Consider the following 27971-nt stretch of genomic DNA (forward strand, 5'->3'; position numbering starts at 1 on the left):
TTAGTAAAGATCAGGAATGAATAAATTGGTGTAATTGAAAGTAAAATCAAATTAAATATATTGGGTTAGAAATTGCTTTTGCCTCATTTCTTTTCTCTGGTTTGTATTATTTGGTTGGTTATTGGTTTTGATAGCTCTGGGTCACTGCTCCTCTGATGTTTTTTGTGGTACATCATGAGCATGAGAAACCATGCGGGAACATTTTGGATCACCCCCAAAAGTGTTTATCTCGTGAAGATGGCCTATCTTGAGAGCAAAATAAGTTAACCTTATTTAAAAAGGATGAGATTTAATTGTAAAGGCAATTGCATTAGGAAATTCACTCATAGCGGAGAATTGGGTCTGGTCGGCTCGAATTGTTTCAGTTTGTTGTTGCTTCTTAAAATCTTAACTTTGTACACTTCCCGGTGAATGTTGATATCTTGAGAGAGTTGGATGGGTGAGTGTTGTGTTTGGTGAGTGGATTCACCTGTAGTCCTCCTTAGTGGTTGGCGTTGCTGCTTGGGAGCTAGCATCTGATTAAGTTTGGGCGAGCTGTTTTCCTTGCCTTTGGGTGCTTTTGGTGTACGGTTGTGCCTGCTTTGGGTTTTGTTGTTTTCCTTTCCTGCTTGCTTTTCGATTGTTGTTTTTGTTGGTGGTTGGTGGGTCTTTTCGGTGGTTTGTTGGTTTTGCCTGCTTGGCGGTTTTCTTCTGCTCTATCTTCGCTGTGGTTTCTGCGATGCTCTGTCCGTCTGTCTTCCATTGGTTTGTCTCTTTTTGTTTGGTTGTTCTTTTCTGGACTGCTGTGGTTTGGTTCTTTGTTTCTGGTTCGTATGAGCCGGACTTTCTAGGGGCGATGGTGCGGTCGGAGCCTCTGAGGTGGTCCCTCCCCCGATCTCGGCCAATTTCTTTTTTGTTTTGTTTCCTGTGAGACGGACACTCTTTTTCCTCTTTTTGCGGTTTTTAACGAGGCACGACACTCTTAGAAATTGCTTCACAAAAAGCGAACTATACATATTTTTTCTGAAAAGCGTGCTGACGTTTCAGCGACTCTCAAAATATCGACGCCTATCGTCTTCAACGCATTCCGTTACACTCTTATCACAGCAGACATCAATGGCGTTAGCCACCAAACCCCTCTCCTCTCTCTCTTCCCTCTCCTCATTCTCCACCCCTCACCCCTTCCACAAACACAACTCATACCTCGTTCTCCCCAAATATCACTCCCGCGCACTATCCCCTTCCGTCACTTGCAAATCCACCCCAACCGACGCCGCCGACTACCCGCTGTCAGAACTCGACGGCGCCGGAGCCGCCGCCCCAACCAGAGGCGACGTCTTCCTCCAAACCCATCACTCCTCAGCCGCTTCCTCCGCCGTTCTCGCAGAAATAAAGAAGAAGAAGAAGAAGAAGGAGAAGAACTTAGAGAAGGCTGCGAAATCCTCTTCCTTGAATAGTCCTAGCTGTTATGGCTGCGGCGCCCCGTTGCAGAAATCCGAACCCGATGCTCCGGGTTATGTCGAGCCCGACACGTATAGTCTGGTGAGTTATAGCCGTTGTGGGAAAGCCTGGCCTGAGTTTATGGTTGATGGCTTGAGCATGTGTGTGTTTTTGTGCGTTTACAGAAGAAGAAACATAGACAGCTACAAACAGTGATATGCGGGAGGTGCCGGCTTTTGTCGCACGGGCATATGATCACCGCAGTTGGTGGCAATGGAGGGTATTCCGGTGGAAAACAGTTTGTCACTGCGGAGGAGCTTCGGGAGAAGCTCTCGCATTTGCGCCATGAGAAAACGCTCGTTGTGAAATTGGTAATTGCTTTGTAATTGTGATGTCTTTTATAGGTTGTTTAATGATCATAGGATTGGATGCTTGTATTGCTCTATCTAATTGAGGAAATTTGTGGGTAATCGTCCATAGGTTGATATAGTGGACTTCAACGGCAGCTTCTTGGCTCGTGTGCGTGATCATGTTGGTGCGAATCCAATAATACTTGTCGTGACAAAGGTAGCTGTGATAGCTAGTCTTTGCCACCTTGAGTGGTTGAGTTGATGTTTTGTATTGCTGTGTTTTAATGTTTTTAATGTTTTTAAAGTAGTTATAAACTTTTGTCCTCAATGGTTTTAGGTTGATCTTCTTCCAAAGGGAACTGATTTTAATTGTGTTGGTGATTGGGTTGTGGAGGCAACAATGAAGAAGAAATTGAAGTGAGTTGTATAACATTGGCCAGATTTTTATTTGAGGTTCAACGAGCTATGCTTTACCATTTTTCTAATTTTCCTTTCTGCAATGACTCCTTATCATGCTTCTTCTTTAATCTATTTTAACTGGAAACTGTTGTGATGGCCGACAGTAATGGATTCATAATATGATACTGATAACGCCTTTAATGAGTTGCTTCCCTTTGGCACATCCTGATTGCTACTCTATGGACACACTTGATTTAAGGGCATGTTGGACATATGTTTAATCTATTCAGGAATCTGTGGAGTAATATAAGTCATAAGTAGTCTTGAATGCCCAACATGTCATGATTCCTTTCCTGTAGTTTCCTCATGGATTGGCAGCTAAGTGTTGTGAAAAAATGCTATTATGCAGCGTACTGAGTGTACACTTGACAAGTTCGAAGTCTTTGGTGGGTGTTGCCGGAGTGATCTCGGAAATTCAGAAAGAGAAGAAGGTCAGTGGCCAACTAAGGCTTCCATTGGACCATTAATTTGTGTGTTACCTGATTGCCTGCCCTGAAAATCATGCTTTGAATTGCTGAGATCACATAGAAACAATTAACTAGCATGCATTTCTGTTAAATCTTTGCATGTTGTTATTAAAAGAATGTTCAAGTTCCATTTGACGAACGTTAAATTGGCATATCTTGATGTAGTCCGATCCTATGTCAGAACTACCCAGTAGTAGGCACCTTAGATATTTGCATGATTAAATTTGAAGATTTTTGACCTTTTAAAATAATATTTGAACTGCTCTTAATAAGATCTCATGCATCATCAATATGGGGTATGCCTGTTGGATGAATATGCTGTGCATATCCCCTAAAGAAATTATATTGAAGTATGCATGTGCATTTGTAGGCATAATTGTACCAGTTGGGATTGGCCGATCACTTGAATGTGCTTTTAGGATAAGGTAAACTCACGTGTTTCGTGGAATTTGGTCCTGATTGTTCTGCTGTTTCTTATTTCATAGATGTATGTCTCCTTTTGAATGATCATTGAGAATCTCATAATACCTTTAAGGCTTTAATGCTTCTTAAATTGATATACACTTGACTTTGGTTTACCATTGCAGGGAAGGGATGTCTACATATTGGTAAGTCTATTCCGTTGTCCAGGTTAAGTCCACCATCTATCTCTGTTGTTTATTTACTGCTCAGAGGTCCAGGTGCATCTGCTTATATAATGCTTCGTTGATCTAACAGGGCTCAGCTAATGTCGGAAAGTCGGCTTTCATAAATGCGTTACTAAGTAAGCTAATGTTGTTATGATTTCCTTTCATATTTTTTTATTACAGAATTCATGTATAGGTTCTGTGAACCTTTGTTATGCACTTGTGCATGCTTTGTTTCTTCATTGATCTTGTTGAGTCTCTCCTCTGATTGATATGTTTACTTTGCACAAAAATGTATTGTCCCAGAAGATAAATCATAACTGGAGTCTCGTAGCAAAAACATTCTAGTCATAAGCATTGCTTCATTATCATTAGCTGGATATACCCAATGTTTATGAACCTCAACTTTCTTGGTTTGTCTTAGTGTGCAGTTTCACCTTGGGTGTGGCTAAACACACCAACGTGTTTCCTTTACATACACCAATTTATAAAAACTGTTGAGTTGTGTAGAGAAAATGGTTTAATGTTTAGACACATCCTTCCACATTCTGGGTTGGCATTCAAGTTGCTAATTCTCAGTTTTCCTCTTCCGCATCATTTTGACCTTATATATGAACTTATATTGAGTACATCCTCTCCTAGTAATATTCATATTATTAATTTGGAGTTTCTGCTTGTCATAGAACTGTTATCTTATAAGGATCCAGTTGCTGCTGCTGCGAGAAGATATAAACCAATTCAATCTGCTGTTCCTGGAACTACTTTGGGTCCAATCCGAATTGAAGCCTTCCTAAATGGAGGGGTAAGTGCTATCCACTCTAAGTCTTCAATGGGTAGTGATCTTATTTTCACCTTCTATTTTCTATATCCTTATACCAGAGTGGATATAAGAGAAATTAGAAATCATTATAAATTCTCTAGAGGGAAGCAGCCCAATCTTTGTGTAGGCCACATGTGATGAGAAAAAATCAAGAGAATTAAGAAAGTATGTTCATACCCCAAAAATTACGAATGAACTAGATACACCAACTAAATCAGTTTGTCATGACTCATGAATAATGACTATGGAAGTACATAACTAATGCTTCCCAAGCTCACAATGATATCAATCAAGCCAATATTCTTCAAGACCACACACAACCTTGTCGTTATCAAATATAATTAAATCCTAATGCTTTGGTAGTAGAATTTACAAATGTGATATTTTTTTTTGAACACTTGTCACGTTTCACGGTTTGAAGTTGAAAATCTAAGTATTAGATTAACAAATCAGCACATTATTTCAAATATTTGAGAAATATTTGGTTTTACTCTCCACCATTATGGAACTTTCATTCTGCTAAACAGTGTTTTTTAATGAAGTTTGTGAAAAATGTGTAGAGAATTGATGTTTTGGAAATTTTGATGGGAAAACTAACATGATGTATTTTATTAGAGTGTTCAGTCAGTGAGCATATGGTAGATATGTATAATTATTTGAATATTGTAATAAATAATTAAATAATTGAAATTCTTGAGATAATATATTCCCATAGGCCCTAAGATATGTGAAATATATGCATTTTCATGTTTGAAGAAGTGTATAGAAGGAAAGAATCCAAACATACCGTTAGTGATTATCTTCTAAATGTGATGAAGACAATATATACTTTTCATTCAGTTTGTTCATAGTACAATTCAGGAACTATTTAGGTTCCGGATAATATTATTTTCTCTATTACTTATTTTACTGTACTTGATTATAGTACAATTCAGCAACTATTCAGGTTCCGGAAAATATTATTTTTTCTATTACTTATTTTTCTGTACTTGATTATATTTTATACTACTATTTGCAGTCAATCTATTTGTGAGAATATCATTTTTTGCTAAACAGTGAATAATGAAGCAGATAGAAGGGACACATTTTCTCAGATAAATGAGAACATTCTAGCTAATAATTATACAACTCCAAGAAAAATCTACCAAACTCCTTATGATTTGAGACCCACCAAGCAATTCTAAACTTAATTCTGTACCACACATCTTCTGAGGTATTCTTTTTTATCCTCAGAAGTTCTTCTATTTCTCTCTAACAAAAATGACCAACACATAGTTGGTACAATAACCTCCTTGACACTTGACCCTTTTTTCTAATAAAGCCCTCAAAATTGACAGAAACAGCTCTTTAATATTTTGTGGCTGAATCCAATATATGCCCAACTCCCTCAGAAGTTAGATCTTAAGAGTGTTTGGCTGAGCTTATAAGTTGTTTAGGAGCTTATAAACTCCTTCAATAAGTGTTGCAAAATAAGCTCCTAAACAGCTTATAAGCTGTAAAAATAAGCTCCAAGAGCGTATAAGCTTCCTAAAAAATAAGTTCCTCTACCCCAACTTATGTTTTCATAATCTTATATGCAGCATCATTTTACAAATATATATATATATTTTTCTTGAAATGATCATTTTACAAATACTTATTCAACTATGGACCTATGGTTTGTTATTTCTATCATATACCGTTTTAAGTTCATCTCTTTTCAATTTCCTTTCAGTAACAAAGATTTTCTCTCTATCACAAAATTATCTCTCTAGCTTATAAGCTTAATTATCCTAACACTTTGACAACTTATAAGCTCTTGAAACATCTTATAAGTTGTTGGAGCTTATAAGCTCTTTAAAATAAGCTTAGCCATACACCCTCCTTGTGCCACAAGCTGAGATAATCAATTATATGCCCAACAGTCATGTTAGTTATTTAATGAATGCCTTTTACATAAAAGGTTAAAATAAAATAAAGCTTACACCATTGAACAGCAAGCAAACTTTGGAATGTTAAATATGAGGTCTGGGGAGCTGAACAAAATGGACACCCTTAATGCTTCTCTAAGTTGCCCTCTTGTATATTCTCTCCTGTTTCTTGTGTAAAAGACGAAGACTAGACAGTAACAAACTTAGAGTTTGTGGACCCAGAAACTAGAAAGCCTTAATATATAAAATATTGCTATCCTACGGGCTACAGTGAGGCATACATTTTTATATTCCTTAACACTGTTGTTTTCTAAACGTTTATTGCATAACCAGGATTATATAGTCTTTGCCATATTGACACAAGCGCATACTGTCTGCGGCTTCTGTTGAAGTTTCTGAATACAAAATTACAGAGGCACACATGCTATTTTACAACAGAATTTCAGGATCATGATTCATGAAATTGGCCTGTTTAAATAAATAACGGCTGTTACTCCTCTAACAATCAGTAGTTGTAGCTACCATAATGGGCTGTTGCATCAGATCAGTGTTTTATTATGGAAGTGTTTATGTTAATGATTCTCCAATTTGAAAGAATGTTGCCCCACTTTGCTGTAGAACTTATATGATACACCTGGAGTTCATCTTCACCATAGGCTAGCTGCTGTGATCCATTCAGAGGATCTTCCTGTTCTTGCACCCCAAAGTCGACTGCGGGGTCAAACGTTTCCAGTATGTTTTCTTTCTCAATCTTGTTCTCTAGACTACTTAAACTTCCGGTGAACTTACTCCCCCCCACCTCACTTGTGGTGTAAAACAGAACACTTCTCTGATATTCGATGACCCATTGATGGACCAAATCAAATCTAGCGGATTGGTTGGTTTCTCAATCTTTTGGGGAGGTCTTGTCCGGATAGACATCATTAAGGTGTTTGGCTGTAGAACTCGTTCAAATAAGTTCATATTCCTAAATGTTTATCTTTTGTATTGACTAGTATTATGACAGGCTCTCCCAGAAACCCATTTGACATTTTATGGACCTAAGGCGCTTCAACTTCATGTTGTACCTACTGAAAAAGCTGATGAATTTTACCAGGTCAGTTTGTGATAAAATTGCATAAGATCACCTCTCCCCATTTCTTTATTCTACTGCAATCCTATGTCAAAGGCATTGATGTGCGTCTTGATCTCTACTTCATTGAGTAGTGATTAGCTTCACTGAAGGTACTGAGCCTTGTGTATGAATTGCAGAAAGAAGTCGGGGTCCTCTTGACTCCTCCAACTGAAAAACAGAAGGCAGACAGCTGGATGGGTCTTGAAGTGAAACGCGAGTTGCAGTTAAAATACCATGATGTCGAGAGGTAGGTGAAAATCCTGCTAAAGCCAAAGATTCCCCTACTTGATGTAACTCCTTAGTTTCTTGGTGATTGCTAAAGATTTTTTTTTTCTCTGATCTCCTTCGCCTTTATAGGCCCGCCTGTGATGTAGCTATATCAGGTCTCGGATGGATATCCGTTGAACCATCATCCGTGTCAGATGGAGTGGAAGCTGGTGGTGAGATAGCTTTAGCAGTCCATGTTCCTAAGCCTGTGGAGGTTTTTGTGCGGCCTCCTTTACCAGTTGGTGCTGCTGGAGGGAAATGGTATGAGTATAGAGAGTTGACAGAAATGGAACAGGAAGTAAGACCAAAATGGTACTTCTGAATCGCCTGTAAATTGGATATACGTATTGATTGACAAGATGGTAAAAGGCTTTGAAAACGATGCACGATGAGTGCAGAGGAAACAAGAAACTGCATATATCTGCAGATTTTTGCCCAAGCTCTGCGTTTCATGTCCAAGAAGTGAACGTATCATGATGTTCGATGAGAAGAGGATCCTAGGAATTCTCTTAATTTTGTAGAATTGTGAAGCTAATTTTTAGATACTAGCAGAAAGAATATACGTTGTACTCGTAATCAATGTTATTTTATTTGATAGAAACAAAAAAATAGATATAATATCTATTATATTTAATTTTTTAATTAACAATTTGATCTATTTGATTCTATAATTATAATAAAATCACTTTAAAATAATAGTACTCAATAAATCAACATAGTTTATAACCAATAAAATTCTCATGTCCCAATTTGGATAAATTCAAAAAAGGTTAAAGTACACCCCTAAATGTTTATACTTATAGTAAAAATTAGGAATGTCAAAAAGTTCAAAATCGATGGGTCGATCCAAATAGACCGATCGAAAAGGGAGGTTAGGGCTGAAAATTTTTAGTCCGAAGAAAATTTAGTCCGAGTGGCTTGAACCGAAAATAGCCCGAGGCCGATAGGGTTGGTCCGATTAACCGAACATTTTCTTAATAATTGATTTTTAAGCTTTAATACTTTACTTTTTAATTCGATAATAACATTTTGATGCTTATAGAATATATTTTAATTTTTTTATTGTCTTTTTTTTGTATTTTTTTAAAGTTTATTGTATTTTTTTTCTAAAATCTAGTGATCATACTGAATTTTCAAACACATACATTTCAATGTATGATTTATATACAACTTAGTGAATACGGTTCTAAATAGTACTAGACAAAAGAAAAGTAAAAGCAAATAATAACTTAAATAAAACTCAAGAAGAAAAGACTGATTGTAGGAACTGTAATGACATTAATTAAATTCATATAGTTAACCTATTAATTCAATAATTCAGTCCCGATGAAAGATCACTTAATCATTCGTACACTCTCTCTCGAGCATTTTATGAAAGTTGATTATATAAATTTTTTATTTCCGTTGAATCTCAAGAAAACGCTGACTCTGACATCAATTAAATCTATATTGTTGTATAGTATATATTTGACCATTTCATATTTATATGTTATATTTTTAAATTACTAATTGCAAATTAAATCACCATTTTAGACCCAAAGTTTGCAAATTAGATGATACTATATACATAGGTTTATGGGCATGACTTCAAAAAATTCACTTAAAAGCTAGCTAAGCTTGGCACTGTTTATTATTTAATTATTTTTATATAAAAAAGTTATTTGATTTTTCTTTCACAAAATCTCCTGTACACCCGGGCCGTACCCGACTCGGATCCTGATCCGAATTTAACTCAACTGAACTATCCTACCCGAATGTTAAGTGTTAGTGTCATTTCGCTATAGTGTTAGTGTCATTTGTAAAATAAAATAGTGTTGGTGTTATTTTTGAAATAGTGTCATTTGTAAAATAAAATAGTATTAGTGTAATTCCAAGATCGTGTTAGTGTCATTTCAAGAAAAAATGGGTCAGAATAGTTTAACTGGGTCAGGATTCGAGTCGGGTACAATCCGAATGTACAGTACACCCGAGTGTATACGAGACCACATCTTTTTCTTTAGTCTCTTTTTTACTAGGCGCATGCACCAACAATCCTATTAAAATCATTCCACCTAGCTTATGATAGGTTGTTATAACAACTCACCATGTATATATAGGTTTGTAGTTTAACTTTAATATTTTCCCTTACCGTATTAGGATTACTAATTTCTTAGCTGTAGTGCTACACAAAATATGATACACCCAATCCATTTAGCTACCATATTAGAAATACTATTATGCATTTGGTTACCATATTAGGATATCATGCATTATACCTTACGCTTACATTTAATATTACATTTTTTAAAAATAAAATTATATTTAATATTACATGCTATCAAGACAAAATATATAATATGTAAATTCATTAAATTAGACATACTATGTGTGCGTGGGCAATACAAGAAAAGAAGACGAAGTATAATATGTTGAATAAAATTTTGGGTATTTTTTATTGGATATATGTAATTAATGTGTTTCATGTAATTAACAGCATTGTATTAATAAATCAAATTCTAATATTATGAATAGAAAAAAGACAAAGATTGTGCGAAATAAATAGAGTTTGGAATGTATAGGTTTTTTCCCTCTTCATCCTCCTATATAAACGTCCCAGGCTGGTGATGTTATTCATCATCAACTCTTTCATTCTCTCTCCCTCACACACACACATACATTAAGTCATTGGCCATATATAAAATGGATATGAGCATAGCTAGTAAGGATTCTAGTTGGTGGATTTTCACTCTTCCAGCTTTTCTTGGGGCTAAGACCCTCCTCGATGAATATGTAATTGTTGCAATTCTCTTATCTTTCATCTCTATTGCTCTTCTCACGTGGTTTTCCTCCCATGGTGGAATGGCATGGAAGAATGGTCGGAATAGTAACGGCAGCGTCACCATCCGTGGCCCACGGGGGCTTCCCATTTTTGGGAGCCTCTTCACTCTTAGTCGTGGCTTAGCTCACCGTTCCTTAGCTGCCATGGCTAAGGTCCACAACGCCAAGCAGCTCATGGCTTTCAGCTTAGGCTCCACGCCCATCGTGGTAGCTTCCGATCCCCAGGTGGCTAAAGAGATCCTTACATCCCCCGACTTCGCGGACCGTCCGATCAAGCAGTCAGCTCGTAGCCTCATGTTCAGTCGCGCCATTGGCTTCGCTCCCAACGGCACCTACTGGCGCCTTCTGCGCCGCATCGCTGCCTCCCACTTGTTTGCGCCCCGACGCGTCACGGCGCACGAACATGGCCGCCAGCAAGATTGCGACGCAATGCTGCACAACATAGAAATGGAGCAAAAACTTAAGGGATCTGTGAGTTTGAGAAAGCACTTGCAAGCTGCAGCATTGAACAACATCATGGGAAGCGTTTTTGGGAAACGATACGACCCCACAGAAGACAGCGAGGAGTTGAGGGAGCTTAAACAAATGGTGGAAGAAGGGTTCCATCTTTTGGGTGCCTTCAACTGGTCTGATTATCTCCCATGGTTGTCATACTTTTACGATCCTTCCCGCATCGTTGTTCGTTGCCAAGCCCTTGTGCCCCGAGTGAGGAAGCTTGTCTCCGGTATCATCCACGAGCACCAGCTCAAGAATAAAAAGAATAGCGTTTCTGATGATGCTGCTGATTTCGTTGATGTTTTGCTTGCTTTGGATGGTGAGGAGAAGCTTAATCAGGATGACATGATCGCGGTTTTGTGGGTAATGTTGTTAATGTAGATTATAAATTTTACATTCCATATTTCTTCTTCTCACGTACATTAACATACTTGCATGCATGCAGGAAATGATATTCAGAGGAACCGACACAACCGCATTGTTGACCGAGTGGATTATGGCTGAGCTGGTGTTACACCCTGAGGTACAATCTAAGATGCGTCGAGAACTAGACCACGTCGTTGGGACCCGTAACATCACTGATGCTGACGTGGCAAGGCTGCCCTACTTACAAGCCGTTGTCAAGGAAACACTCAGGCTACATCCACCGGGCCCGCTTTTGTCATGGGCCCGTCTCTCCACATCAAACGTCACTCTCACCAATGGGATGGTGGTTCCCGCCCAAACTACCGCTATGGTCAACATGTGGGCCATCACCCACGACCCAACCGTGTGGGCCGACCCGCTTAAGTTTAAACCGGAGAGGTTTGTTGCGGAGATGGGCGGGGAGGATGTGGACATTCGCGGCCGTGATTTGAGGCTTGCGCCATTTGGTGCTGGACGAAGGGTTTGCCCGGGGAAGAATTTAGGGATGGCTACGGTGGAGCTTTGGGTGGCCAAACTGGTTCAACAGTTCGAGTGGACAGAGGACAAGACCAATCCAGTCAATCTCGACGAGCTTCTTAAGCTCTCTTGCGAGATGAAGTGCCCATTGGTTGCTCTAGCCCAACCTACATCTATATGATCGCACGCTGCAATCAACTAATAAGACCATCCTGCATTTTCTTCATTTCATCACATATCTATGTGGTGGGAGAGGGGGAGAGGGGGTGGGGTCATATTTTATTTTCTCTAATAATTCAACAATATCATTTACTCCAAGTTGTACTGCTCATACTTTTCTTCGATGTTGTTGTTGTGTTTTCGTTCTTTCTTTTTCAGTTATAATTAATAAATGGCCTCAATTCATGTATGTTGTCATCATATATATTAGTTTTCCAACTATATTCGTATTTAATACAAGCGGAAAAAGAAGAACAAAAAAATAAGATAAAATCAATGTTAATTTTTTATGTTCTATTTTTGTGTTTATAGTTCGAAATATCTATTTAAATCATATCGATCGCTATCCTTAGCCACCAAATAATCAATGGCAAGCTGCTTCGTATCAACAACACTTGGAAACAACTAGTTCAAATCGGGTTCTTTAGCACCAGTTGTTCCTAGTGTTGCGCGCTACCTCTTGGGACGAATGGTTCGAATGAGGTCATTTCGAATCAGTCGTCCTAAGGGTAGCGTGCAACACTTGGAACAACTAGTGCAACATGACCTACTTATGTCAACATTAGCGCAAATAGTTTGGCACGAATGGTGCAGAATAACATATTCGTATCACTTGTACCAAACGATTAGCGCGAAAGACATTGGGATGAATGGTTCGAATATAACATTTCGTAACATTCGTCCCATAAAAATGATGCAATAAAAAAAATACTCCCTCCGTCCACTAAAAATGGGGCACCAATTACTATATTTGGTGTCCACAAAAATATGGCACTTTCCCTTTTAAGATATGGGCCCACCACTTTTCCTTATATTTTATCCTTATCAATACTCCTTATTTACAAAAAAAAAAAAAACAACTTTAATTCAATCTCGACCACTCATTTTAAATCATGGTGAGACCCTTTCTCCACTAACCACCAATTTTATTAAAACTTGTGCCCAAGATGACAAAATTCGAATCAACATTTTATTCATTTTCTAATAATACAATTACAGATCATATGAGCAAATTAACACAAAATAACACGAAATCTGTAAATTCTAGTTAAATCCTTGTTATGAACGGTACGAATTGGTTCAACGACGCTTGTAAATCCTCATGCGATTGGAGTATGTTTTTCTATTTTTTATGTCTCCTGCTTAATACAAATTCGATTAGAGGAATACATCACTTGGCACTTTGATACGGTAGATCATGGAACGAATGATACAAATTCATATCATTTACTTCTAGATCTTCTTAGATCTAGATTTATATCTCATAATTATTGTAGATCTACAACTCCTTGAACTGCTGGAACTCGTTAGAGAGATATGAACTCGTTGAAGAGAGAGAGAAAGCAAGAATGGGAGCGCGACGGCGAATTGGGTTTTAGAGAGAGAGAGAGGGTGCGAAAGTGAGAAAAAGAAAAAAAAAATATATATATATATATATATATATATAGGGGTTATTGCCGTAAAATACATCAAGTTTGTCAATTTTATAGTTTATATCATGAGCTTTTTTTTTGGCCAAAAAATACATGATTTCGGAGGCCGCGATTTAGGTGGCCTAGGGCGCGATTTGCAGACGGGTGCCGTGATATGGGGTGGCCTAGGGCGCGATTTCGGAAATCGCCATTTGTAGAGGAAGACCGCGATTTGAAGGTGGCGATTTGAAGAGGGAGGCCGCGATTTGAAGAGGGGGGCCGTGATTTGGGGTGGCGAGTTGAAAGAAGGGAGGCCGCGTTGCAGAGCGGCGGTGGGTGGTTTCTGCGGCCGACGACGCCGGGGAAAGGGAGGAGGGCGGCGACTCTGCATGTGTCTGTGTGTGTCTGTGTGTGTGTGTGTGAGAGAGAGAGAGAGAGAGAGAGAGAGAGAGAGAGAGAGAGAGATAGAGAGAGAGAGAGGCGGAGAGAGAGAGACATGGGATGGTTAAGGGATGAGAGGGTGGCGGCGGCGGCGACGACGCTGCCGTCGCGCGGAGAAGGAAGAAGGGGGAGGGGCCGTGCGTGTGCGTGTGCGTGCAGCGCAGTGGGTGTGTGCGTGTGTTTGTGTGTGTGTTTGAGAGAGAGAGGTGTGTGTGTACGTGTGATTTGGCCGCCACATTGGCAATTCCGGCAGCCACGTTGGGAATGCCGGCAGCCACCTCAGATTAATTTGAGCAAAATTATAAATAGTGGGATATTTAAGAATCAATTATAAATTCATGTATTTTTTTGCCAAAAAAAAGCTCATGATATAAACCAGAAAATTAGCAAACTTGATGTATTTTATGGCAATAACCCCATATATATATATATATATATATATATATGGGCGTGCTCTAGTGAGACCCCTTATTTTTCGTGAGACACTGACACTAATTAACGAATAAGATCAGATATCCCACAATGGAGTTTAGTTGTTTTTTCTCCCCACGCAAAAGGGTCGGGTTGGTTACAAAATGTAACTGGACTAATTAACGAATAAGATCAGATATCCCACAATTTGTTCAATTCCATCATATCTCAATATTTTATAAATATTTATTATAAAATAAAAATATATATTATCAGATAATGAACTATAATTAATATTTATTATTAAAAAATAAAATTTAAAATAATATACCCCAATTTTGGATTAAATAGCCTAAAAAGTCAATTATTAAATCAAATAAGTATAAATACTAATTGGAGGAGTGAACGCTAGTCCAATGAAGATAAATTCCAGAGTTTCTTTTCAATGCTGTAACAGCACTTTTCTACATTAAGCTGTAACCTAACAGAAGCTCCATCTAGGTAAAAGTTTTCAAAAACCTGACCTGAGAGAGAGAGAGAGAGAGCTACAATTCCACAGGAACAATTTGTAATCAGAATACAGCAAGAGTGCAGGAAAATACAAAAAAAAAAAAAAAAAAGGTTCCTTGGAGCAGCAGGTGGTTTGTTTTTGGCTGTAAGGCAGAGCTCTTGTTTTAACACTTATATTCTCCAATAAGCAAGCAGTATCCCCAAACTCCGACCATCAAAGAACTGGAAAATTTTCTTAGACCAACAACGAAAAGGAAAATTCATCAAAGAATAGGAAGACAATGCTGCTAATGAAACTCGGGCATTAAAGCTTTTCATGAGTATCAGCTATGATTTTCCATCTCCTAGTTGTCTTTCATCCTCACCATTATCTACAATACTTTGCATTTCAAGTAGCTTCTGCTGCTCCTCATCAATCTGCTGAGCCTCTACTTCTTTTGCTGCAGGTTTAGGTTTATTGCTAGTCGACTGTTGGTACATTATGCCGCCGCCCATACAAATCAAGAGCCCAATAGTTCCCACAAGGGTCGAGTGTTTATCCCAGATGATGAGATTTATCACCACTGTCAGCAGCTTGTTGACGATGCCAAGAACAGTGAATCCCGTGGCTGAGATCGCTCTGCGGCAAGAGAAGCCAAAGAAGGAGATGGCCAAGCCGAATAGGCACGACAGCCCTACAGGCAGAACCACCCCGAACGAGTACCAATCCGACTCATCAGTGATCTCATGCTCGATCTTCTTCAGTTCTCCCATGATAAGCAGCTCGATAGGAAACAACATCAAAGCCTCAAGATTATTGTACAACACCAGCCCCCATGTGTTGAGGCCAATCGTCATGACTACATGCTTGATGTAGACAAAATCTATTGACATGCTCACCAAGTAAGCTAGAGCCCAGCTATAAGCCTTGACAGAGAACTGATAATCGGTTGTGACATAGAGCACACTCCCAGCAAATATAGTGGTGAGCGAAAACCATGTCTTCAGCGCTGGCCATGGCTGGTGCAAGAAGAGGGTCTCGCCAATTGCAACGAATATGGGGACCACCGAACGGAAAACAATGAACGTATCAACATTGGCATGAAGCAGGAGCTCGCTGTTCGTGAACAGGGATAGATAGAATATGAATGCAGCAGGCAGAAACCGCCACATGGTAACAAGATCAAGCTTATCGTGCTCCAGCAACTTAAGCCACCCAAAGATTACAACTCCAACAGCACTTGTCAAGTACTGCAATGCAGTTAGAGCTCCCGGGTATGGAAACTTCATCACTGCCCATTTATTGATGATTGATAGTAACGAAGCAGAGAGACAATAACCCCCTGCAATTCCATAGACCGAGGCTTGCTGGAGAAAGGTGCTATACCAACCCGAACTTGATTGAGCATCAGATGAAGCATCCCCATCTTTAGAATTTTCCACATCGCCAGTCATCTGATCTCAATGTACTACCGGAAAATAAAAAAGAAATGTTAACCACAATCTGTATCTATATCTATATACTACTATATTAAACAAAGTTTGACAGCACTTTTACTGTTCAATTGCATTGAATTTTTCGAACGTAGTTTTCCAGCATCCAAACTATCTGTGACAATTTTTTTGCTATAATAGTCAATGTGTTACGCATAAGAATATGAAGTTGATAATGATACATGTATTTGGCAAATCAGCTGCAATGTTGTGAAAATCGCTGGAGGTGGACGCCTTGAGGTGCACCTCAAGGCAAGGCGACGCTGAAGCGCACCAATATGTGCACCTCTGTAAGATTTTTGTGTATGCGCGCCTCGTCGGCGAAAGGCGGCCGCCTCGACGCGCGGAGGCGCTGAGGTGCGAGAATGTAGGAATCGAGATATGCAGGTATATTTAAATAAACGTGATTTCGGCAAAAAAAAATCAAAATTTCAGACGTGATTTCAGCAATTTTACGCATAAATATGGATTCAGTAATCACACCAACAAAATTCATTCAATATCTTCAGCATAAAAAAGAAATGTAAGGTGAAATCATCTTCCATAAATACCTTTTATTGAATCTGCTGCTGTGTCCCCAAACTCTGGAATTGAAGATGCAGACGAGGGAGAAGGGGAATTAGGGCTCAAGAAGGATAAAAGAATGCGCAGCTTCTGTTACCAAGTGTGCTATATCCTCTCAGATTTATGCTAGTGTCGGTGGAATTTAGGGCATATGAGAATGGATCGGGGAAATTTCTGGAGTAATTGATTGAATCTATGGAGCTGATTCATTTACTCGCAATTCATCAAATGACTTCACCGTTGCCGAAGAAGCTCCAAGAAGCATCAAACATTTGCAATGAGATCAATGGAGCAACTCTATAGCAAGATTAGCTGTCGGTGAGACTTTCAAAAGAAAAAGAAAAAAATAGATAATTACATGTAATGTAAAGATCGATGAGAAGTGAAAAAGAAGTAGCAGTGCTGAAGAAGAAGCCAGTGAAGTAGCAAATATGAACGAATTTTTAGGGCTTTATATTGTTTTTTATTTTTATTTTTGTAACTTACTAATTTTACACTTTCTCCTTTTGTATATTAATAAACATTCAAACTCATCCCAAGCCCAAATTACTTAAATTCAACATACATTTTTTTTTTCCTGAAACGGAAATGCATACAAATTTATTTATTTTATTTTCTTTTAACTTTTATTTATTCTATTTTCTTGGAACTTCTTTATTCTTTTAAATATTACAAACATTATGAAACCCAATACTAATCACAATAGAAGCTTTATTTATAACTTAAAATACTTATAAATTCTAATTATGATACCATAATTCCTAAAATAAAAATATTTAACAAGAAAAAAATGAATTAAAAGATATTACTAAACCATGAAAACAGAGCAAGTTAAATTAATATAAAACACAACTTTTATATGGTTTCAAAAAAAAAATTAAAATTGTTTAAAAGAAAACACAATTTTTATAGTGCTTTATACTACTCCCTCACTTCTATTAAAAATGACTTGTATTTTATTTTGAATCGTTCCATTAAAAGTGATATGTGTTCAATTTTGATCGTTCCATTATAAGTGGTCTGTTTTTATAAATAAAAAAATTTAACCTTTAAAAAAGTGAAAGTCCTATCACTTCTAACAAATTTACACATTCTTTTTAGTTTTCATTACGAAAAGTTTTGAATACTTATAGAACATAGTATTTAAACGAATGAAAGATGTTCCAAGAAAATAAAATAGAACAAATATTTTAAAAAAATAAAAGAAAAAGAAGAAATGCAAAGGAGCGGGAAAGTTTGGGAACGCAGATAAATTCGGCATTTCTAGTGTAGATTTAAAATTTGAAGAAGGAAATCTGAAGCCCGCTTGCCTTGCTCGTTCCAAATTCCCCCTAATCTTCCAGAAATCATTCCCATCCATCTGTAATTCCAGAGAGGAAATGCACATTAAGGAAATCTGTCTTGAGGGGTTTAAGTCCTATGCAACGAGAACCGTGGTTCCGGGTTTCGACCCGTATTTCAACGCTATAACAGGCCTCAACGGCTCCGGCAAATCCAACATCCTCGACTCAATATGCTTTGTGCTGGGCATCACCAATTTGCAACAGGTTAGGGCTGCTAATTTGCAGGAGCTGGTGTACAAGCAGGGCCAAGCTGGAATCACCAAGGCCACTGTATCCATTGTTTTTGACAACTCTGACCGTAGTCGAAGCCCTCTTGGCTACGAAGACTCTCCTGAAATTACAGTTACTCGTCAGGTATGTGTCAATTCGGGAGTTCAATTGAACCGTTTTGTCCAAGTTTTTACTTTCTAATGGTGCTTGCCTTTTGTTTCTGTAGAGTTGTCTGTCATCTTGGGTTGCTTCAATTTGTGGATTTTGCTTGTGAATCTATATAGATTGTTGCCAGTTGAACTAGCAATGCTTAGTAGTTATGAGCAAGCAGGGATTTTTTTTTCCCTTTTTTGCTACTTTGTTGACTTGTTTTTCCAGCAAAAGTTGGTTTCATTTTTTTTGTATTCTATTACGGCTTTAAATAGAAGGCTCCAGATATTCAGTAAAAGTTTAGTCCATTACATGTAGTGAAAACCTTAATGCATTATGCAGATTGTCGTTGGTGGAAGGAACAAGTATCTGATCAATGGACACCTGGCTCAGCCTAGTCGAGTTCAGAATCTTTTCCATTCAGTTCAGCTGAATGTAAATAATCCACACTTTCTTATAATGCAAGGGCGTATTACTAAAGTCTTGAATATGAAACCTCCTGAAACATTGTCAATGCTCGAAGAAGCTGCCGGGACAAGAATGTATGAAACAAAGAAAGAGGCTGCCCTTAAAACACTTGAAAAGAAGCAGAGCAAGGTTGATGAGATCGACAAGCTTCTGGACCAGGAAATACTCCCAGCTCTGCAGAAGTTGAGAAAAGAGAGGATGCAGTACATGCAATGGGCCAACGGAAATGCTGAGTTGGACAGACTTAAGAGATATTGTATTGCTTATGAATATGTTCAAGCAGAAAAGAATAGGGATGATACTATTCAAGGCGTTCAAGCCATAAGAAATAAGATGCTGGAGATTGATTCAACTGTTGGAAAAATGCATGAGGAAACACAGGAAATGGAGACACAAATATCAAAACTGAGTGCTGAAAAAGAAGCAAGCATGGGTGGGGAGCTAAAGTTATTGTCAGAAAAAGTTGATGTACTTTCACATGATCTGGTGAAAGAAACTTCGGCACTCCAAAGTCAAGAAGACAATCTTAAAACTGAGAAAGATAGCGCAGCCAAGGTATGAGGCATTAGTTAGTACGATCTATTTTCTCTTGATAGGCTCACAAAGTTTATTGAATAGTTTGTATCTCATACGCACCTGATTTGTCCTACTATTATATACAGATTGAGAGGAACCTTCAAGAAGCGAAACTAGCAGCTGAAGAGAAGGCTACTGCAATAAAAACTGCTGAAGATGGAGCTGCTGATCTTAGAAAAAGTTTTCAGGGGCTTTCAAAGAGTTTGGATGATCATCAGAAAGAATTCCAAGTAAATTACTGAATTTTTTTCTGTAAGAGTATCTAATTTTCACCATTACAATGATCTCACTATTACGCCTATGTATTGCTGTAGGGTGTAATGGCAGGTAAGAGCAGTGGAAATGATGAGAAGTGCCTCGAAGACCAACTGGGAGATGCCAAGATAGCTGTAGGACAGTCAGAGACAGAACTGAAGCAGCTACAAAATCAGATAAACCATGTTGAGAAGGAGCTGAAGGAAAAAAAAGCTCAGTTGGTGTCGACATCTGCAAAAGCTGCTGCTATAGAGAATGAGTTAAATGCCAAGAGGAAAGAAGTTGGAACAGTTGAAAAGGAACTCGAATCTCTTTCTTACGATGAGACCCTTATGGAATCACTCCAGAAGGTACCTTTCATTGAATTGCATTAAACAGTTATTTGTTAAAAGGTATATGGTTCTTTGCCTCATTTGGGTTGCTGAGTGCTCTTAGGATCGGATGATTGAGTCAGAGACGGTGCAAAAACTTGAAAGGAAAGCACGCGAGGTTTCTTCAAGTTTGGGTAGGGTCGAATTCAATTACCGTGACCCAGAAAAGAATTTTGATAAGTCAAGGGTGAAAGGTGTGGTCGCAAAACTAATTAAAGTGAAGGATAGCTCTGCAGTGGTTGCTTTAGAGGTTTGTTATTGCATTTTTGACATGTGGTACTTCAAATTGTCTCATTTTAGATGTCTTTCTCTGTTAAGATCTCAAGGCTCATAGTTGATTTGTTGAAATCTTGTTCAGGTAGCTGCTGGTGGCAAGCTGTTTAATGTTGTAGTAGACACAGAAAATACTGGTAAACAACTTCTTCAAAAGGGTGGTCTGCAGAGGAGAGTCACAATTATTCCTCTAAACAAGATCCAGAGCCATCCCGTCTCAAAGAAAATCCAAGATGCTGCTGTTAAATTGGTTAGCCTGCAACCCGTCTCTCTTATAGTACGTTTTATCTTTCACTTGTTATGTTAACAAACATGTAATTTTCAATTTTGCAGGTTGGCGAAGGCAATGCTGCAGTGGCACTTTCTTTGGTTGGATATGCCCAAGAGCTTCAAGTATGCTTCTAGACTGCAAATTTGATTTTTATTTTCACTTTTAGGCATTTATTCTTGCTAGCATACTATAAGAATATTACTGTCTCTTTTGTTCTCTATGATTGTCAAAAATCTGGGGCTGTGTATTCTGATCTCTACAAGCAATAGAGAGAAAGTACATCCTCATGGTACAAATCTGCATTTCATATTAAGAGGGTTTTTGAGTTTGACTAAGTGTTTTCAAATAATATAAGATGTTTTTAGAGTTAATAAGATGCTGGATTTTATTTTAAAATTTAAGTTGGAGTGTTTGGATGATTGAGCCTTTAAGATGTTAGTAAAGGTAAAATTGTAATTCTATGACTAAAACGTAAGGAGATTTCTAAAATAAGATAAGTTTTTCAAAAGAAGTTGGAGCGCTCTTAATCCTTAAAATACAACTTACAGTCTCCTCACATCTTATTTTGGAAGCAAATTTGATATTTTTTTAAAAATAGTTGCTAAACACTGTGAAGGAGCTTACAAGCTCAGGCAAACACCCTCTCAATTTTCTTTTTTCCTTTTAAAATATGAAGTAGTAATATTTATAAGCTATACCCTTCTGAGACATATCAATACTATGCAGAGTGCCATGGAATATGTGTTTGGATCAACATTTGTTTGCAAAACAATTGATGCTGCAAGAGAGGTATGTTTATATGATATAATGTTTCATAGCTTCGTGGCAGACCTGGTACCATAGTCCTGACAGTTCCACAACTTGTTGCACGATTTTTTTTTTGTTTGGATATTCCTTGCAAGTAAAGCCTTATGTGCTGTTAGAATCACTTTGATATCTCCACTGTATCTTGCATAATGTATCATCTTTTCAAATTTTTGAAAACGTCAAATTACTTTACAAAAATTATCTTGTATTAAAATTCTTTTGCTGTCATGGTAATGTGATGAAAGGTGACATATAACATCTTTTGATTATTATGGCACTGATAAAACTGCTGACATGTCTATGCAATGCCACACCTCAAATGTTTCTGCTTTTCTCTTCTTTTCTAGTTTTCTTTAATATAATCATCTCTCATCTAATTGCTTGGTTTGTAGGTAGCGTTCACCAGAGAAACAGGAACACCAAGTGTGACACTGGAAGGTGATATTTTCCAACCTAGTGGACTTTTGACTGGTGGTAGTCGCAAGTAAGTGATGATATACTATTTCTGGAGTTGACAATTTTAAAGGCTAATTTAAATCATGATAAAATTTAGTTTCTTTTATGTTATTGTTTTTCATATGTGCTACCACTGGAGTAACGTAAATATATTTTCTAACTTGTCATAATTCCAGAGGTGGAGGTGAACTGTTGAGGCAGCTTCATGCTTTGGCAGAAATTGAAATGGAACTCTCTACTCATCAGAAGCGGCTATCAGAGATTGAAGCTAAGGTTATGTTGAACCTTCATCTCCTTATAACTTTATTACAAAATTCTAGAGCACTTTTGTGCCTGTTCATTCCATAAAAAAACACTTTTGTATATGTTCAAAAGATGCGGTGAAAATGTGATATCAACCTCGGTTTTGATCATTGTTTTGAGTTTCTATTAATAAACATTAAAAGATAGTTAAAGGCATAATTACAAAAATCACCTTGAGGTTTAGCGAACTGCAATAGAACCCAATGTCTTTCTAAACCCACACTTAACGTTTGCCATTCGTCAACCTAATGGATATTACTGATATCATCCGAATGAAGTAATGTAAAATCCAAATTTTCTTTGCATCATTGTTCTTAAAATGAGCTGGGACAAGTATACTCAGGTCTAGTTGCAATATTCTAAATTCTGTAAGGACGTCTTCTTCTTTTTTTGACGTAATTTTATTGTATTTTTAAAAATTTCACTAATTTGCTTAGTTCTTTTATCACAATATACTCACTTTATTGTTCAAAACTTCCTGTAAAACACTTAGTGATTTATTTCCTTTAATGATTAAATATTAATAAAAGCAAAGAAGCTTTAAACTTAGCTGAAATATAAAAATATAAAATAAAATTTCTATATTTGAAGGCACTTAACATCAAAATTATATATATGAATCTCTATATACATTTGTCTACAGATTAATTACGTGTATTTAATTTGACATATATGTGTATGTATTGGTAGGAGTTTGATTTTTTTATTTCAATTTTTAAATAAGAACATATGAAATGAAATGTTGGATAAAATTATGAGATCAATGTTTCAATTTTATTTGAAAGAAGAGGAGGGAAAATATGCCAATTTATAATTTTATCTAGTATTTCGGATTAGCTGACAGAATTAAGACAATGTTTACCCAAATTTTATCACCCCCAGTTGTAACTAGCTGATTTACTTATGTAGTAGTTACCCAGTAAAATTTTACTTTCAGTATACTTTATCAAACAACCCCTTCCATGGAGTAATCTGTAATCATGCTGTTAAATTTCTAAATTTTTATAGGTGATCACACAAAGACTTGGAAAAACACATAGTATTATACATTTTGGCTTCTACATTAGCAACTTCTTTAAGCCCAATCCATTCTCAGGGGTTGGGATGGAAATCCTATAGTTCTGACCATTGAAAAATAAACTGTTGAGCTGAAATTTAGTATGTAAATTCATTAGTAATATTTTGTATAAATACTAAATCTATGTATTGGCATCAGATCAATGTGCTTCTTCCCCTTCAAAAAGTGTTTGAAAACCTCAAGAAAGATTTCGTACTCAAGTCGCATGAGCTCAGACTCTTAGAGGACAGGGCTAAACAAACTGAGCACCATCAGGTTGTGCCTTGATCTTTACCATGCATTTGCAACAGCAGAATTCGATTCTTCTGGTTTTTTCCATTCCATATTTTTCACGTCTGATTCCTACATCAGTATCATCCTTTCATGAACTCTGTCTTGTAATATAGCTCAGGGAGTGGGTACAGAGTACTGAGGAGAAGCTAGCCGAAGCGAAATCAGCAATTATAGACAAGAAAGTCCTGTATGATGAATGTGTGACCAGAGTGTCATCCCTTGAGAAGTCAATCCATGACCACGCTGGAAATAGGGAAAGTAGGCTTAAGGATTTAGAGAAAAAGATCAAGGCCATCAAAACCCAGATGCAGGCAGCTTCAGAGAACCTCAGGGTATGTTCACCACTACTTGAATGAAGGCTACCATTTTACTTGAGATAATTGTACCATGAACCCACACATTCCATATCCTCAAAACATTTGGGAATAATTTTGGCAATATGAAATCTCTTATGTTCTACCAATCATAAAAACCCTGCAGTTTAGTAACACAATTAATTGCAATTCTGATTTGCATAGCCTAAATAATTTCAATTTTAGTTTTCATTACATGTAAATATTTTAAAATGCAAATGCTATCCACATTGTATTTAAATATATGAAAGGGAAAATAAGAAAATTTCTCACCAAAATAGGGTAAAAGAGAGTTAGCTGAATTGGAGGATTTTGTGGTTCATGTTGAAAGAATTCTTGACACGTCTGGAAGTCTAAAGTAATAGTCAGCTGATTAACATGTATTAAAAAACATCAATGTCTTTTCCCCCCAAAAGTTTGGTTATTGCTTATCTGTCACTGTAAATGTTATGTTATGGTGCCCATCAAAGTGTTTTTGACTCATAGATAATTAAAAATACTTATTCTGTAGTCAAGTATACAAGTTTGTTGCACAATCATGGTATATATCACTGCTATCATCTTCATGCAATTTTTTTTAACCTTATGTTATACTATTTCCTTTTGCTCATTTATGGTCCCCATCAACTCATTTTGATTGTTTCTGGTTATTAATTTGATCTGATGCATTGAAAGTTCTTGAGTATCACACCTTAATTCTGTTTTCTGTCAACTAAATTACATCCCGGTCCTATTTAATTGTTGGGAACCTTTAGCGGCATGAGACTGAAAGAGAGCGTCTTGTAATGGAAATGGAAGCAAATAAAAAAGAATACTTATCATTGGAGAGCCAATTACAAGCTTTGAATAAACACATCGATGATCTTACTTCTGAACTAGATTCTCAGAGAACCAAGGTACATACTAAATCAGACATTAAGTGTTCTAGAACAGTGCTTTTCCTGGAAGGAAAGAGAAGTGATGTTCCTTCTGTCTTTTCAGGTTTCTTCTATTAAAAAATCTCGTGATGAGGTCCAAACTGAGCACAACATGGCCAGCAGGAAGATCAAGGAATGTGATTCACAAATAAGTAGTATTATCAAGAAGCAGCAGGATATCCAGCAAAAAATTAGTGAGGCCAATCTAGAGAAGAAAAGAATGGAAAATGAGGTATTTCGTTGATTTTGGTAACTCGAACAGCTTCTCTAGACGAGCTATCCTCAGTTTTCTTTCTGGCTGTAGGTCAAACGCATGGAGATGGATCAGAAAGATTGTGCATTGAAGGTTGATAAATTGATTGACAAGCATGCATGGATTGCATCTGAGAAACAACTTTTTGGACGAGCTGGATCAGATTATGATTTTGAGTCCCGTGATGCCCTTAAGGCTAGGGAAGACTTTGAGAAACTGCAAGCTGAGCAATCTGGGTGAGAAAGAGCAAGATATTTGATAAACACGCAGTTCAAGTAGAAGAAGAAATTTCTAATAGTTTCCATATCTTCATTTCCTATTGCAGTCTAGAGAAGAGGGTGAATAAGAAGGTCATGGCTATGTTTGAGAAAGCTGAAGATGAGTACAATGATTTGATATCTAAAAAGAACATAATAGAGGTTAGCACTGTGAAATGTAAAAGTTTATGCTCTTGCTCTGCCTTTATTTATGCTAAATTTTCTATGTAGAATGACAAGTCAAAAATCAAAATGGTTATTGAAGAGCTTGATGAGAAGAAGAAGGAGACACTCAAAGTTACTTGGAATAAGGTTAACAAGTAAGTGCCCCTTTATATGATTTACAATAAGCATGAGTTCTTGAAAGAAGAAATATAATTTCTTCCAAACTGGCACTTCGATTTTCTCCCCTATTTATTAAGCTATAACCATACTAGCTTAGTTAATATTGACTTGGTGCTTTCTTTATTCAGAGATTTTGGTTCTATATTTTCTACTCTCTTGCCTGGCACAATGGCCAAACTGGAACCTCCTGAAGGAGGCACCTTCCTCGATGGCTTGGAAGTTCGAGTTGCTTTTGGGAGTGTCTGGAAACAATCCTTGTCTGAACTCAGTGGGGGGCAACGATCTCTACTTGCACTTTCTTTAATCTTGGCTCTGCTTCTTTTTAAACCCGCTCCATTATATATACTGGATGAGGTATGCATAACATGTATCTTGAACTTGAATCATCTGCTCGAACAATTTGAATTTCTTTCTCAAATGGCTATTCATTCTCCCTATTTACTACTGAGGCGTTGTTTAAGATTGTCATAAACCTCTTGATTACATGTTTTGACCCACGCTCTGCATGATAATTCTTGAAATTTTAAGCATTTACATAAGTTTTTTGTGCAGAGGTATGTAGAAAAAGTTAATGATCCAACCTATCCTTTCTGAAATGTGTCTCAGGTTGATGCAGCTCTTGATTTAAGCCACACACAGAACATCGGAAGAATGATCAAATCTCACTTTCCACACTCTCAAGTTAGAATTCATGCCTCTATTGCTTATTTCATTTCTCCTATTGCTTCATAGTAGCCAGAAACAGATTTTACCATATCCGATATGGTTCAAGGATGTTTATTCGACATTACATGCTGTCGACCGATCCTTGATTTTCTATAGATCATGTCTCTTTTGATTTTTATATTTAAATCATGTTTTGTTCACACTGGGAATCTGATTTTATTTTTAACTCCGACCGTGCAGTTTATTGTAGTCTCCTTGAAGGAAGGCATGTTTAACAATGCCAATGTTCTTTTCCGGACAAAATTTGTAGATGGTGTCTCCACTGTTCAGAGAACTGTGACGAAACAGCAAAACAAGTAACTCTGATTATCTGGTGAGCATTATTGTACCCACAGATAGCATCCTTTTCCATATTAATAGAAGGGTTAATTGCACCTAAGTATATGAACTTTCACCAAATTCCAGTTTGGGTTAATAGTGTTTTATGTCCCGAACTTTTATTTTACCCTATAAAACCCTAAACTTTCACTTTTTTCCATAAAATGTCCCGCTATACAAAACTTGATGATGGAAAAATGATTTCAAAAAAATCCCGAATTTTCAACGTTTTCCAACAATGGCGGTCCCCAAAATATTTATTTCGGCGAGATAATTCATTTTTTTGTTACCGAATTTTGTATAGTGGGATATTTTATAGAAAAAACTGAAAGCTTAGGATTTTTTAGTAGAAAATGAAAGTTTGGGACATTTTGTGGAAAACGCTGAAAGCCTGAAAGTTTAGGACATAAAACACTATTAACCCTTCTAGTTTTGTACATGATCTAAAAATTCAGCATGTAAGTAAACTAATTTTCAATTGTTTTGATTTTTCACGGTTGTCAATTACCCCCGTGGAGGGCTTGAAATGTCTGCGACTTAAACAACTTATGTATTAAATGATATAGTTGGATATTTACACCACTTCATTTAGTCATGATGACATTAGTTTGTCATTTCAGCTAGCTACGATGCCGTTAATTTGCCGGAAATTGACGACCATGTGAAAAATTAAAACAATTAAAAGTCCTTGTATTTGGAAGTAAGATTTTTAGTTCATGTGCAATAGCCAGAACTGGATGAGAGTTTGTGCAAGATTTCAAACTGAATGTGCGTTCTCATTTGCCATAGTATTGATGACTTTGATGAACTCAAGTTTTTCAGCTGCTACACGACTGTTGGTTGACGGTTTATCGAATGTGATCTAATTTGTCTCATTTCTTGCAGCTTGATAATCTGATGGTTCAGACAAACAGCTGCTTACTTACTGGAGGCTTTTTTTGGGATCATCTTAATATTGTGTGTTATTTGTAACTCTACCCAATTAGAAGCCGCTAATTTAGGCTCTTGTAATTAAGCTGTTTCCTCATCATCGTCTTGTTGGATACAATTTGGGTGATTATTCAAGTAATGAGGAAGCGTTTTGTAGTTCAACAAGTTCGAAATCTGAGTTCTCATCCAGCATAGGCAACGTATGTTGACTAAAATTAGTAATTAAGGTGAAATGCATCCTACAATGCTTTGCACTTCGAAATTTTCTTTAAATTATTATTATTATTATTATTATTATTATTATTACTATTATTTTAGTTTGAAATGGAGAAATTGTGATTAGTAATGCGATCTCTTATCTTTATAAAAGATAGTAATCGTT

General features: G+C 37.1%; 4 protein-coding genes and 1 long non-coding RNA gene across 6 annotated transcripts; 4 read left to right on the forward strand and 1 right to left on the reverse strand.

Annotated features, from left to right (window-relative positions):
- Positions 1-1017: 1017 nt before the first annotated feature.
- On the forward strand, positions 1018-7987 carry LOC130986559 (putative nitric oxide synthase). The gene is made up of 13 exons (XM_057910001.1): positions 1018-1521; positions 1605-1790; positions 1900-1986; positions 2107-2186; positions 2578-2659; positions 3283-3303; positions 3413-3458; positions 4005-4123; positions 6670-6783; positions 6872-6979; positions 7058-7147; positions 7303-7412; positions 7523-7987. The coding sequence occupies exons 1-13, from the start codon at positions 1096-1098 to the stop codon at positions 7752-7754; spliced, it is 1701 nt and encodes a 566-aa protein (XP_057765984.1). The 5' UTR covers positions 1018-1095; the 3' UTR covers positions 7755-7987.
- A 2124-nt stretch (positions 7988-10111) lies between these two features.
- On the forward strand, positions 10112-11852 carry LOC130986561 (cytochrome P450 78A7-like). Its single transcript, XM_057910002.1, has 2 exons — positions 10112-11107; positions 11190-11852. The coding sequence occupies exons 1-2, from the start codon at positions 10112-10114 to the stop codon at positions 11805-11807; spliced, it is 1614 nt and encodes a 537-aa protein (XP_057765985.1). The 3' UTR covers positions 11808-11852.
- Positions 11853-14473: 2621 nt separating this feature from the next.
- On the reverse strand, positions 14474-17128 carry LOC130986565 (GDP-mannose transporter GONST3). Of its 2 annotated transcripts, XM_057910007.1 has the most exons (3): positions 16644-17076; positions 16157-16207; positions 14474-16067 (listed from the first exon to the last, which is right to left on the reverse strand). In XM_057910007.1, the coding sequence occupies exon 3, from the start codon at positions 16051-16053 to the stop codon at positions 14947-14949; it is 1107 nt and encodes a 368-aa protein (XP_057765990.1). In that variant the 5' UTR covers positions 16054-16067; positions 16157-16207; positions 16644-17076; the 3' UTR covers positions 14474-14946. The 2 variants fall into 2 exon arrangements, with proteins under 2 accessions (XP_057765990.1, XP_057765991.1); XM_057910008.1 differs by lacking the exon at positions 16157-16207 and having other exon boundaries at positions 16644-17128.
- Positions 16162-16542, forward strand: LOC130986574 (uncharacterized). Its single transcript, XR_009089307.1, has 2 exons — positions 16162-16299; positions 16350-16542. It is a non-coding gene; the product is annotated as an uncharacterized LOC130986574 (long non-coding RNA).
- A 761-nt stretch (positions 17129-17889) lies between the features above and the next one.
- Positions 17890-27754, forward strand: LOC130986562 (structural maintenance of chromosomes protein 2-1-like). Its single transcript, XM_057910003.1, has 21 exons — positions 17890-18353; positions 18702-19382; positions 19490-19633; positions 19718-20008; positions 20094-20279; positions 20388-20552; positions 20636-20695; positions 21300-21362; positions 21773-21864; positions 22013-22109; positions 23356-23472; positions 23604-23822; positions 24599-24739; positions 24825-24992; positions 25065-25249; positions 25339-25432; positions 25502-25590; positions 25744-25969; positions 26222-26296; positions 26522-26654; positions 27545-27754. The coding sequence occupies exons 1-20, from the start codon at positions 18036-18038 to the stop codon at positions 26639-26641; spliced, it is 3531 nt and encodes a 1176-aa protein (XP_057765986.1). The 5' UTR covers positions 17890-18035; the 3' UTR covers positions 26642-26654; positions 27545-27754.
- The last annotated feature ends 217 nt before the right edge of the window (positions 27755-27971 follow it).

The sequence above is a fragment of the Salvia miltiorrhiza genome, chromosome 5 (genome assembly GCF_028751815.1).
Source record: "Salvia miltiorrhiza cultivar Shanhuang (shh) chromosome 5, IMPLAD_Smil_shh, whole genome shotgun sequence".
Taxonomy (NCBI): Eukaryota; Viridiplantae; Streptophyta; class Magnoliopsida; order Lamiales; family Lamiaceae; genus Salvia; species Salvia miltiorrhiza.